Source organism: Oncorhynchus masou, chromosome 11, assembly GCF_036934945.1.
Source record: "Oncorhynchus masou masou isolate Uvic2021 chromosome 11, UVic_Omas_1.1, whole genome shotgun sequence".
Classification (NCBI taxonomy): Eukaryota; Metazoa; Chordata; class Actinopteri; order Salmoniformes; family Salmonidae; genus Oncorhynchus; species Oncorhynchus masou.
The window spans coordinates 43928762-43942279 of NC_088222.1; the positions used below are offsets into that span (position 1 = coordinate 43928762).

Genomic DNA, 13518 nt, shown 5'->3' on the forward strand with positions numbered 1-13518 from the left:
TTATACACTATTTTAGGCCCAGCTGTTGGAACTTTGGCCTTCCTGGATATAGCCACTATATTGTGATCACTGCATCCAATGGTTATTGATACAGTTTTAGAACAAGGTTCTACAGCATTTGTAAAAATGTGATCAATACATGTGGATGATCTTGTTCCTGTAGTGTTTGCAAACACCCTGGTAGGTTGATTAATAACCTGAACCAGATTACAGGCACTGGTTACAGTAAGAAGCTTCCTCTTGAGTGGAGAGCTTGATGAAAACCAGTCAATATTCAGGTCCCCTAGAAAGTAGACCTCTCTGTTTCAATCACATACATTATCAAGCATTTCACACATATTATTTAGATACTGACTGTTAGCTCTTGATCCCTATAGCAACACCCCAAAATAAAATGCTTTAGATTTGCCAAGTGACCCTGTAACCATCACACTTCAATAACACTTGACATATGATCTTCTCTAAGCATTACAGGGATATGGCTCTGAATATAGCCTTCAACACCATAGTACCCTCCGAGCTCATCATTAAGCTCGAGGCCCTGTGTCTGAACCCCACCCTGTGCAACTGGGACCTGGACTTCCTGACGGTCCGCCCCTAGGTGGTGAAGGTACGAAACAACACCTCCACTTCACTGATCCTCAATCAGGGGCCCCACAAGGGTGCATACTTAGCCCCCTCCTGTACGTCCTGTTCACCCATGACTGCGTGGCCACACGCCTCCAACTCAATCATCAAGTTTGCAGACGACACAACAGTAGCGAGCCTGATTACCAACGATGACGAGGCAGCCTACAGGGAAGAGGTGAGGGCCTGGCAGAGTAGTGTCACAAAAATTACCTCTCCCTCAAAACTAAGGAGCTGATCATGGACTTCAGGAAACAGCAGAGGGAGCACGCCCAAATCCACATCAATGGGACCGTAGTGGAGAAGCACCTCAGGAGGCTGAAGAAATTCGAATTCGTCCTTAAGACCCTTACAAACTTTTACAGATGCACAATTGAGAGTATCTTGTCGGGCTGTATCACCGAGCTGGTACGGCAACTGCACCGCCCGCAATTACAGTGCTCTCCAGAGGGTGGTGCGGTCTGCCCAAAAAGATCATCAAGGACATCAACTACCCGAGCCACGACCTGTTCACCCCGCTATCATTTTGAAGGCAAGGTCAGTACAGGTGCATCAAAGCTGGGACCAAGAGACTGAAAAACAGCTTCTATCTCAAGGCCAACAGACTGTTAAATAGCCATCACTAGCCGGCTACCACCCGGTTACTCAATCCTGCACCTTAGAGGCTGCTGCCCTGTATACTGTACATAGACATGGAATCACTGGCCACTTTAATAATGGAACACTAGTCACTTGAATATAGTTTACATACTGCTTTACTCATCTCATATGTATATACTGTGAATCCATTCTAAGGTATTTTAGTCAATGCCACTCACCTTTATTTAACTGGCAAGTCAGTTAAGAACAAATTCTTATTTACAATCACGGCCTACCAAAAGACAAATTGCCTCCTGCGGGGAAATAAATTAAATAAAAATATCGGATAAAACACAAATCACGACAAGAGAGACAACACTACATAAAGAGAGACCTAAGATGACAACATGGCATGTCAGCAACTCATGACAACACAGCATAATGACAACAACAAGGTGGCAACACAACATGGCAGCAGCACAACATGGTAGCAGCACAAAACAGGGTACAAACATTGTTGGGCACAGACAACAGCACAAAGGGCAAGAAGGTAGAGACAACAATACATCACACAAAGTAGCCACAGCTGTCATTATTAGTGTCCATGATTGAGTCTTTGAATGAAGAGATTGAGATAAAACTGTCCAGTTTGAGTGTTTTTTGGAGCTTGTTCCAGTCGCAAGCTGCAGCGAACTGAAAAGACGAGCGACATTACTAGGAACACAAGCATATTGCTACACCTGCAATAAAATCGGCTAAATATGTGTATGTGGCCAATGAAATATGATTTGATTTAAGAAGAAGGGAGCAGCTGCAGACCAGAAGACTGCTTCCAAGGCAGCACTGGTCCACAACTGCCTTGTCAGTCGGGTGAGTACTATTGGTTGGTACTGTATGTGCCTTTAGGTTCCTCTCCATGTGTAGACTTTTGTACTGGCCTGTGTGGTACAGTCTTTCATATGTGTAGTAGTTTGTTGGAATTCAAAGCAATAGAATGCATCTAAGCCACAGATGTTTTTACTTCCTCCATTTTGTACCTGACCTTTATAGATGCAGACCTGAAGACATTCAAGCAGCACTTTGAGAGAGAGAGCAGGCATCTCAAGTCTCCAACGGTTCAGTACTGGTTAATGTACAGGCGTTAGTGACCACACACTCTCAAATGGACCGACAGCCGGGGTAGGATTACTCCATCATTCACACACAGTAGAGATAGTGTAAATGTCCATGTTGTCAACAAAATGCTGTCCTCAATGCTTATTAAGTTGTATTATGTATGGCTCAATTTGTTGAAATACTGTGATCACTTATTGTCTGTAATGTTGTGAGTCACAGACACACGATGACCACGATTTCAATGCTACAACTGAGACGGAATGACGTCGAGGGACACACACTGAGACTCAAGAGTATTACTGGACATGAATCGGATATTTGTGACATCGACCGAAAAGGGGTGTAGAAGGACATCAGCACCCAATGTTATGTTGATTCTATGGCCAACTATCTCTCTAGCTACCCCTTATTCCGCAATATGCCTTTTATGTCCCATGGTCCCTCAACTTCCATCACTTTGGAACACTCCGTCTTATCTCTATAAACCCACCATGCCTTCACCTATTTTCCCTATGCTGCTTCCTTCACTTCTCCTGATTGAATAGCATTTAGACTCAGTAACACGTTTAAAAGTGTTGTTGTGTACTGTTTCTGTTAACTTTTTTACCTGTGCGATGCTGTCCTGCTTATTCTGAGTGAATGCAGTGGTAAATGTACTGCTCACAATTGACAGCGGAGTTCAAGTGTGTGAATATAGCTGTGTTTATGCATGGCTTCCTTGTTTTGAGTCTGTTAACTGTGTTTCTCATTCTGCTGGACTTGACCTAGTATTTTATATTAAACCTACCGTATGCATCCAGTTGTTTCTCCATTTGTAACTCTCCCACCAAAAATCACAATATGCTGATTTTGTGTGGTTGGTTCTGGTCTAATTTCTGTAATGGAAAAGCAAACTAATCTGTGCGCCCTCGGATAGTAATTATAGTTCATATGGTGCTTTTCAATGTCCTAGGTTTGTGCCATTGATGAATAAATAATTTCATATTTACTTCAAGTCAGATATTTATATGTTATGTTTGTAATGCATATGTATGCATTGTTTACTCTTTAGATTGAATTAAAACAGTGTAATTGTTGGAGTTCAGGTTTTTCAAGTAATTGATGGGTGACTAGGTTCATCCTTGTCAAATAAATATGCTTGTTCATTAATGATTATGCATACATTCTGCAATGTGTTAATCTGGCTTTAAATCTGTAAAAAAAAACATGTCAACAAGTTAGTTCTGAATTGCTTTAATACAGCAGTGCATTCTGACACCATGAATTGAAATAGATTTCTACTGGCTAAAGAAGGGGATCTGGTAAAATAAGAGGATTTTGCTTGTGGGCGGTGTTATAACCACCGGTGGGCATGGATTTGTGCAAGGACTGTCAAGGACTGTCCGATGCGTGTCCACATTCAACAGAGAACACTTCGCCTGGGACCTCATTCATAACTTCTAACCGACATCACTAAAGTGGGTTTATACTTTCATTTTAGTACATCATTTTGCTTTATTTGAACTAATGATAGCTAGCTACCAAGTGAATGGATCGGTTTTGCCAAAAGTAAACGATGTGTAGCATCAAGTTTTGCAACAACATCAATGAATTCTGCTTTCAAGCCAATCTACTAAATTTAGACTACAGAAAGAAGTATATAAAACTGATCATGACTAGATTTAAAACTAATTTCACTGCATTTGTTTAGTCAACATGCAATAATAGATGTATGCTATCAATCACTAAAATGAATTCTTTGAGATTTAGATTTAACAAAATCAGATTAACTGACTCTAACTTACCCTTTGAACTGCTGATTATATTGTAAAGGTTTCACAGTTAGCCTAATTTTACAGGTATTTTAAGCAATCTAAAAGTTGATGAAGTACTCTTTCTCTCTCCCAAATTCCCAATGTATTTTCGAGAAAAATAATTTGGTATCAGCGTTGCTGGCTTCATCAAACCCTTGTGCTTGGTCTTATATATTTATTTGAGGTCCTATACATGAGGCCAAATTTGCCATATTATCCTGGAGGCATTGACTCATTGTACATTGTACAGTCCCTTTTTTTGCGTGAGTTATGTCTTTAAACAATTTGAAATTTGATAACAAAATCATTATTTAGCTGTTTTCAATTCTGTGGCTGCATGAAATATCAAACATAATGTGAATTCAGCAATGCGATTTGCTTACTTAATCCTTGTGGCTGAAGAAACAGTAGCATCCATTACAGGAAAAAAAACTACAGGAAATGTATTTAACTACAGATGGTTATTTAATTTGAGAGGCTCAGCAATGTTAGGATTTTGAAAATTGTGTGGTGTACACCCAACATTAGCCAACCTAGAACGTTGTGTTGAATAGATTCCACAATCCAGACTTAAAAGAGTGCTTGACTCATTCTCAACACTGTGTGCACCCATATACGCTCTGAAATCTATGCCCACCGTGATGTATAGCATCGCCCACTGGGCGAAATGGCGTGTAAAGGGTGTGTCCCAATATTGTCTAGGTAGGTGGCTAGGTAACCTGGTTCTTTGCAAACAATTTGCTTAGCATTCATGGAACATTGAAAATATTTGACTGCATAATATTTGACTGCATTGAGTGCATAAATAAGCCAACCAATATTATTTAAATAAATTATGGAACAGTAAATGAAATTGTTCAACATATCTTTTGTTTTGGGTCAAGGTAGCTAGCTTGCTAGCTGACAGCAAAGGTGTCAGCTAGAGATAAAGTGCAGGAGCTTGCAGGGATTTGTAGTCTTGCATGATGTCTACTTTGATGCTAATTAAGATTTTCAAATCTGAGAGTAAATAGAGACAAATATATTGACAAAAGTCACCTTGTGTGAGAGAGATTTACACGGTTACCCAAACGTCACATCAGGAAAACCTACATGAAACACAGACCTTGTTTGAAGTGGTTCTAAAATCCCCTATGGGAAAAAGGAATGATGAAAAAACGATTGGAACCATATACGTGTTTGAACGGTTTTATTGTTATTATGACGAGTCCATTGTGGGGCTCTTTAATTATGGGGCATGGCAGCTTTGATACCACAAAAAGTGTGTGAAGTGTGTTAGCATCACACAGAGACAAAATAATCCTACTACTGTAAATACTATGTTTTAAAATGGTCAGGACAAAGTTTGTCTCCAACTGCAGAGAAGAGCAATTCATGTTGGCCAGTACTGTCAAGACAGTAATTTTCCCATATTTTTATCTGCAAAGAGTCTTCTTTTCAAACTTGTTCTAACATGCTACAAGTAGACAAAATGTTTCAAACAGAAACGTCTCCTACGGGAAGCCTTCGGGGCCAACCTGCCTATTTTCTCATCTCACACAAACTTTCGCTTTCATATTTTTTTTTTTTTTGGGGGGGGGTCATATTTCTGACAATGTCATAGTAAGAAATCACTTCTCAATAAATACATTACCTTAACACATAGACCATGTATGCAACCCTCCCTTTAATAAATCTGATGTTCATCTGCAAGCTCAGTATGGCCACAGCAAGTGTACGGTAAATAACATTGTGTAGTCTTACTCGTTCATCATCAACATTTCTACAGTGCCTTCAGGCCTAGCATGGCGTGCTACTTGCGGTTACCATGGGAGTATGTTTCTGCTGATTATGAGAAACAACATGAACCTCTAAGCAACTTAAGGTAGAAGATGCCACAAAACCGGCAAAAGAAAAAGTTGAGGGTCAAGGCTTATATCATGAGTGTGGGCTCTGCTTGTCAGTGTGGTCCGATATAGGGCCATTATATTGGCCTAGAATGGTCATTCATTATTAATAGTCTCTGCCGATTGCCTGAGCTGCCCAAAACTGCAATGTCTTCTCTTGAATTTGGACAATTATCCATACAAAATTATTCTTCATCTCTTTTGAAATATTTGACAATTTAAGCATATTTTTGCTCACTTTGCCATTCCAAATGTTATCAGTGGTTGATTCCATCCATCCCGAGATTATAGTTTCATTTGAGTAACATTTTGATGGAAATTACATCTAAAATGCATTCACCTTCAAGGGAGTGGAATCCATCCTAGGATGACAGCTGAGTTTCCACCCAACTAAGCATAATCACAGATGAGGAAAAACAACATTTACTGTTGCACAAGAAGTACTGTGTGCAGGCCCTTTCAGGGTGAAAGAACACCACCATTCTCTCTGTCCCTGGACTTCTTAGGAATAAATAAGTACTTTTATTTGCTATAGTGCTCACCAGGCCGTGTACCCACCAATGTGCTGATATCTTTCATGCTTTGCCTACTGTCAAAATAAATGTAGACTGCATAGCTTGGAAAAATCGCTAGAGCCTTCAAAAAGTACCGCTTTATTACTGAGCCTTCAAAAGTTACATATGCAGACAAATGTTTATTTTCAAATATTTTTAAAATTAACAAGCTGCCAAATAATCATGTTTCTTGCATGTTTAGTCTAAATTACAGCAAATTCTTAAATGATGCCATATTCAGAGTTGAGCTCAAGGTCAAAACCTTCATTGACTGGGCTCAGTATCAATGATACTCTAGTTAGCATGCATGTCATTTCCTCCTAGGGAAGTCATATAAAGGTCAGATGAGCCATGCCTACCTAATACAAGGTATCAGCATATCTATGTTGAATATCTCTCCAGGGAACTGAGTGAATAGAGCTATTGATAATTCAGAAAGAAGATGACTGCACATTCAATTAATTGAAGGGCACCATATGCTTAAATCATTTCCTCTGGATTACACAGTCTTACTGTGACTAAAGACTCTTTAAAAGTACTGTAAGTTTCCTAAATATACCTGTGAATTTACTCCTAACCCCCAGGTAATTGAAATGGTAGACTCAGCCATATAGTTAAACATGTAATGTTCCATCGCCCTATATATTGTAGCTTAAAGGCCCACTACGCAATTCGAAAAAGAGTAAAACCACAACCCTGCCACTTGGTTTGCAATAAAGTTGAGGGATGTAGAACGTCCTTATATTTTGGGTTATGGTAGGGTTAGACAGTTGCCTAAAGCTCATGGCATATTTATAAGTTATATTTGTATATACTGTATAATTAATTTACATTATCCGGAATGTCTGTAAATATCACAGAGTTGGACTTTTAATTAAGATGAGGCTGTTCAAGCTGATAAACAGCTCTGATGTTATAGTAAGTCTATCATACACAACATGTTGTCACCCTAATCAGTGTTTTGGAAACAAGCGTTTCACCGAGACGTTCCCCCCTACCTAGCAACCCACGTTAATTAAGAACGCATATCTTAGATTTGCTGAGGTCAGCATGAGGGGTTTTAATTAAAAAGCCATTGAGTTCGATGTGGACGTCGTGCAAGCAAACCATGCTCAGGTTGCATCACTGGCTAGATAGAGTTTTAATTAACTCTTATCTTAGCCCAATTTCTTCAGATCGGGTCATCATCATACTTCGCCCACAAACAACCTTATAATAAATTGAACACCGCCTCAGTAAATCCAAGGGACTGTGTGCATGTCAAAACAAACAGTGACCCCTATATCCCTGGCTCCGTCTGCCATATCAACCCTCATGCATACAAATATGCATATTTCCGTGGGTGAAATTAGAAGGGCAATGCTTTGGGTGTGTTAATATGTGGTCTGGGATGGAATAACATGCTTATAATAACAATGCGAACTTCTCCTAGAGCAGTGATGTGCACTGCATACCCTAGTTCAGGGCTCTCCAATCCTGTTCCTGGAGAGCTACCCCCCTGTAGGTTTTCGCTCTAACCTCAGTTGTAACTAACTTGATTCAGTTTATCAACCAGCTAATTATTAGAATCAGGTGCGCTAGATTAGGTTTGGATGGAAAACCTACCGGTCATCAGCTCTCCAGGAATAGGGTTACTTGCAGCCAAGACCCTGAGGACACATACGTGCTTATGATAATGCTATGGAACGATGTTTGGGCAGAGCTATTCAACAACCAGCTCATGCCGTACATTGTAAAAACCTATGCATGGTATCTACTGCAGGTATAGGTAAAATGTATTTACTCACAAACTTCACTGGGACCAAATATTGTGTAATTTCAACATTGACGTTATGTCTAGGGCTACAAATATACATTTCAGGAATGAGCTGCACACACTAAACAAAATATCTTTCTGATACTATTTAAGCATTACATGTACACAACGTTTTATAAGTATTTGAAAATAAATTATGAAATATATCTCCAAATACACGCCACCCCCCATCTCACACACGCATGTGCAGACACACACACACACACACACACACACACACACACACACACACACACACACACACACACACACACACACACACACACACACACACACACACACGTACAATAGTATAGCCTTCCACTTATACTATTCAGTAGAGCATAGATCATTATTGATATGTTAAAGTGAGTACATGTCAGTTGATTAGCTAAACGTTCCCAATACAGTATTCAAATAACTGCATTATGCTAATCAATTAACCCGATTGGCCTATTAATTGTGGTGGTTATTGCCATTATAACGCAGACTAGGATATATAGAAGTATATACACAGCCTATAGATTTATCAATACAAATCGCTTGCTTGATCATCCACTGGGGTGGTAAAAATAGCGGGAGTAGGGATGCTGCGCAGATGGTTCACAGTTGTATAACGCGCGCCTGAGAGGACTGACTAGCCTGCGCAAGGCACACACTCATTATGAAGGAGTGATTTCACTTGATTCCGCGGAGCTGGCTGTCTGGTGGATTTAGTTTAGGTAGTCTACTTGACAAATAAGAATACACACCTGATTTCAGAGCATACTTGTTTTATGAGTCACTGCAGTGTTGTGCTTTAGGCTATCGGCAGAACTACCCAAGTGGAGACTTTGCTGATGCATCTTTGCGCGATCATCCATCTCTTGGCGAGTACAAATAACATACACAGAGCAGGGGAGACAGTCTAGCCTACATCAGCTTTCCGAAAAAACACATCGCCTGTTGTAGCTGCTGGACATTTCTTGGAGATATCCAAGAGTACTGGAGCCGCAGATATTGCCTACTTTATTATATTGAACGATAACACGCCACATTCTCACCTTCTATTTGAGGCAAAGAAATAGAGGTCGACCACCACAACAGCATATTGAGTGGAGTCGAATTGCTGTGGCCATACCTACTTTGCACCGAGCAAGGAATATTTGACATTCAAGTTTCCGTGGAAGTTGAGCAGTGACGGAAAATGGGCATTTATGGTTATTTTGTGGCGCCTTGGAAATGCCTTGTTGTCATCGGTCTAAGACTGCTATTCCTTGTACCTGCAGGAGTGCCAGCGAGGAGCGGGGATTCTTTTTCAAAGGACAACATCACTGTCAGACAAGGGGACAGCGCCGTCTTAAAGTAAGTCATTTAATGTATACCTTATCGGCTTGTTGAATCGTGCCATATTGCGTGGTGGTCTATAGTTAGTCAAAGTGTTTTGGAATTCATTACGGAGTCGTCTTTATATCCACAAATGTACGTTGCAAGCGTGATGCTTAGGTATGTAATAGTGTTATTATTTGTAAGAGGTTTAAAAAATAACTACCTCATATATTCATCTCAAGCAAGTTTAATTGTCCTTCCATGTTATTGATTCGGTTAAGGTATTTTTAAGGATGCCGTGGGCTGCTGGGATACTCTTATCTATCTGGGGGTGGGGATGGGGTCGTCAGCTGATCTTAATGCAATGTTATATTGTATATTGAATAGTGCAAACATTTGGATTTTTCAGGATGGAATACATTTGACTCTCCCCTTATTTGTAACCACACAAAATATGTATATATGAGAGAGAGAGAGAGAGAGAGAGAGAGAGAGAGAGAGAGAGAGAGAGAGAGAGAGAGAGAGAGAGAGAGAGAGAGAGAGAGAGAGAGAGAGAGAGAGAGAGAGAGAGAGGCCAGTTGGTAGAGCATGGTGTTTGTAACACCAGCATAGTGGGTTCAACTCCCATGGGGACCAGTATGGAAATATATACACTCAGAGAGAGAATGTCACTCTGGTTAAGAGTGTCAGCTAAATCACAAAAATTAGAGAGGGAAACAATGTGATCAAATTCTATCTGAATTTCCAAGTCATGTAAGATTTCATTTAATTGAGAGGAGCAGAGCTGTGAAACTCTGTATTCATGCCTGGGGTGACTGATGGAAAAGTGGCTCTTATGTGGGTCGAGAGTTTTAAGTTCCTTGGTGTCCACATCACCAACAAACTATCATGGTCTAAACACACCAAGACGGTTGTGAGGAGGGCACAACAACACCGTTTCCCCCTTAGGAGACTAAAAGATTTGGCATGGGTCCTCAGATCCTCAAAACGTCATACAGCTGCACCATCGAGAGCTTCCTGACCGGTTGCATCACTGCCTGGTATAGCAACTGCTCAGCATCTGACCGTAAGGCACTACAGAGTGTTGTCCGTATGCCACCCCCCACACCCCTTAATTTTTTCAAGGCTGCTTCTCGCTGTTTATTATCTATGCATAGTCTCTTTACAAATTACCTCGACTCCTGTATATTACCCCCTGTTTATAGCTTCATTATTGATATGTACATTTATTGTACTACTTTTTGATTGACAAGATTTTTATTTACTATTTCTTGAACTGCATTGTTGGTTAAGGGCTTGTAAGTAAGCATGTCATGGTAAACGCCTGGTGTATTCGGCGCATGTGACAAATAAAATTTGATTTGATTTAAATCATAAACATTTAGATACAATCTTAATACCATCTACACATTTCTGTATGCAAGTAAATTCTGATTTGCAGAGGGCACAGAGGCTGTGCACTTGGTGTCTGCTATTTGGAGTAATGACATACAGTGGGGCAAAAAAGTATTTAGTCAGCCACCAATTGTGCAAGTTCTCCCACTTAAAAAGATGAGAGAGGCCTGTAATTTTCATCATAGGTACACTTCAACTATGACAGAAAAAATGAGGGAAAAAAATCCAGAAAATCACATTGTAGGATTTTTATGAATTTATTTGCAAATTATGGTGGAAAAAAAGCATTTGGTTAATAACAAAAGTTTATCTCAATACTTTGTTATATACACTTTGTTGGCAATGACAGAGTTCAAACGTTTTCTGTAAGTCTTCACAAGGTTTTCACACACTGTTGCTGGTATTTTGGCCCATTCCCCCATTGCAGATCTCCTCTAGAGCAGTGATGTTTTGGGGCTGTTGCTGGGCAACACGGACTTTCAACTCCCTCCAAAGATTTTCTATGGGTTGAGATCTGGAGACTGGCTAGGCCACTCCAAGACCTTGAAATGCTTCTTACGAAGCCACTCCTTCGTTGCCCGGGCGGTGTGTTTGGGATCATTGTCATGCTGAAACACCCAGCCACGTTTCATCTTTAATGCCCTTGTTTGATGGAAGGAGGTTTTCGCTCAAAATCTCACGATACATGGCCCCATTCATTCTTTCCTTTACAAGGATCAGTCGTCCTGGTAGAAAAACATCCCCAGAGCTTGATGTTTCCACCCCCATGCTTCACAGTAGGTATGGTGTTCTTTGGATGCAACTCAGCATTCTTTGTCCTCCAAACACGACAAGTTGAGTTTTTACCAAAAAGTTCTATTTTGGTATAATCTGACCATATGACATTCTCCCAATCTTCTTCTGGATCATCCAAATGCTCTCTAGCAAACTTCAGACGGGCCTGGACATGTACTGGTTTAAGCAGGGGGACACATCTGGCACTGCAGGATTTGAGTCCCTGGCGGCGTAGTGTGTTACTGATGGTAGGCTTTGTTACTTTGGTCCCAGCTCTCTGCAGGTCATTCACTAGGTCCCCCTGTGTGGTTCTGGGATTTTTGCTCACCGTTCTTGTGATCATTTTGACCCCATGGGGTGAGATCTTGCGTGGAGCCCCAGACCGAGGGAGATTATCAGTGGTCTTGTATGTCTTCCATTTCCTAATAATTGCTCCCACAGTTCTTCAAACCAAGCTGCTTACCTATTGCAGATTCAGTCTTCCCAGCCTGGTGCAGGTCTACAATTTTGTTTCTGGTGTCCTTTGACAGCTCTTTGGTCTTGGCCATAGTGGAGTTTGGAGTGTGACTGTTTGAGGTTGTGGACAGGTGTCTTTTATACTGATAACAAGTTCAAACAGGTGCCATTAATACAGGTAACGAGTGGAGGACAGAGGAGCCTCTTAAAGAAGAAGTTACAGGTCTGTGAGAGCCAGAAATCTTGCTTGTTTGTAGGTGACCAAATACTTATTTTCCACCATAATTTGCAAATAAATTCATAAAAAAATCCTACAATGTGATTTTCTGGATTTTCTTTCACATTTTGTCTGTCATAGTTGAAGTGTACCCATGATGAAAATTACAGGCCTCTCTCATCTTTTTAAGTGGGAGAACTTGCACAATTGGTGGCTGACTAAATACTTGTTTTGCCCCACTGTATAAGCCATCACATTGAATCTGAATCTACAGTATTTACATTTGGACTGTGCCTAGAATTTGTTTATCCCAAGAATATGCAATTAGGGAGTGTAACCTGTCAAAATGCTAAGAATGAATCCCATGTTGCTGCCAAACAACATTATGTTGGGCCTCCTGAGTGACACAGCGGTCTAAGGCACTGCAGTGCTTGAGGCGTCACTACAGATCCAGATCCAGGCTTCACTACAGATCCCGGGCTGTGTTGCAGCCGGCCGCGACCGGAAGACCCATGAGGCGACGGACAATTGGCCCAGCGTTTTCTGGATTAGGGGAAGGTTTTGCCAGCCAGGATGTCCTTGACCCATCGTGCTCTAGCGACTCCTGTGGCAGGCCGAGCGAATGCACACTTGTACAGTTGTACAGTGTTTCCTCCGACACATTGGTACGGATGGCTTCCGGGTTAAGCGAGCAGTGTGTCAAGAAGCACTGCGGCTTGGCAGGGTTGTATTTCTGAGAATGCATGGCTGTCGACCTTCCCTCTCCCGAGTCCGTACGGGACTTGAAGCGATGGGACAAGACTAACTACCCAATTGGATATCACAAAATTGGGGATACAAAGGGGTAAAAAATAAAAGCATTGTCTTTCATTTTTGCATCAAAACATTTCAAAACCTTTTCAGTTTACCTTTGCTGTACTATTGGGCTGTTGACAAGCACATTATTGTGGTACTATAAAATAACCAACATGATCTTCGTATTCATTCTGCGTTGTTACAGTGTTAATTCTGCATGGTT

At 40.9% G+C, this 13518-nt stretch overlaps 1 protein-coding gene across 2 annotated transcripts in view; it reads left to right on the forward strand.

Moving 5' to 3' along the window:
* Positions 1 to 13518, forward strand: part of LOC135548731 (opioid-binding protein/cell adhesion molecule-like) — a 455048-nt gene that overhangs the window by 157736 nt on the left and 283794 nt on the right. The window contains exon 2 of one of the 2 annotated variants that reach the window (XM_064978601.1): positions 9619 to 9694. In XM_064978601.1, coding sequence (XP_064834673.1) covers positions 9619 to 9694 — 76 coding nt within the window. Of the gene's footprint in view, positions 1 to 8974; positions 9695 to 13518 lie in introns of those variants that run through there. The other variant, XM_064978599.1, reaches the window with a different exon arrangement.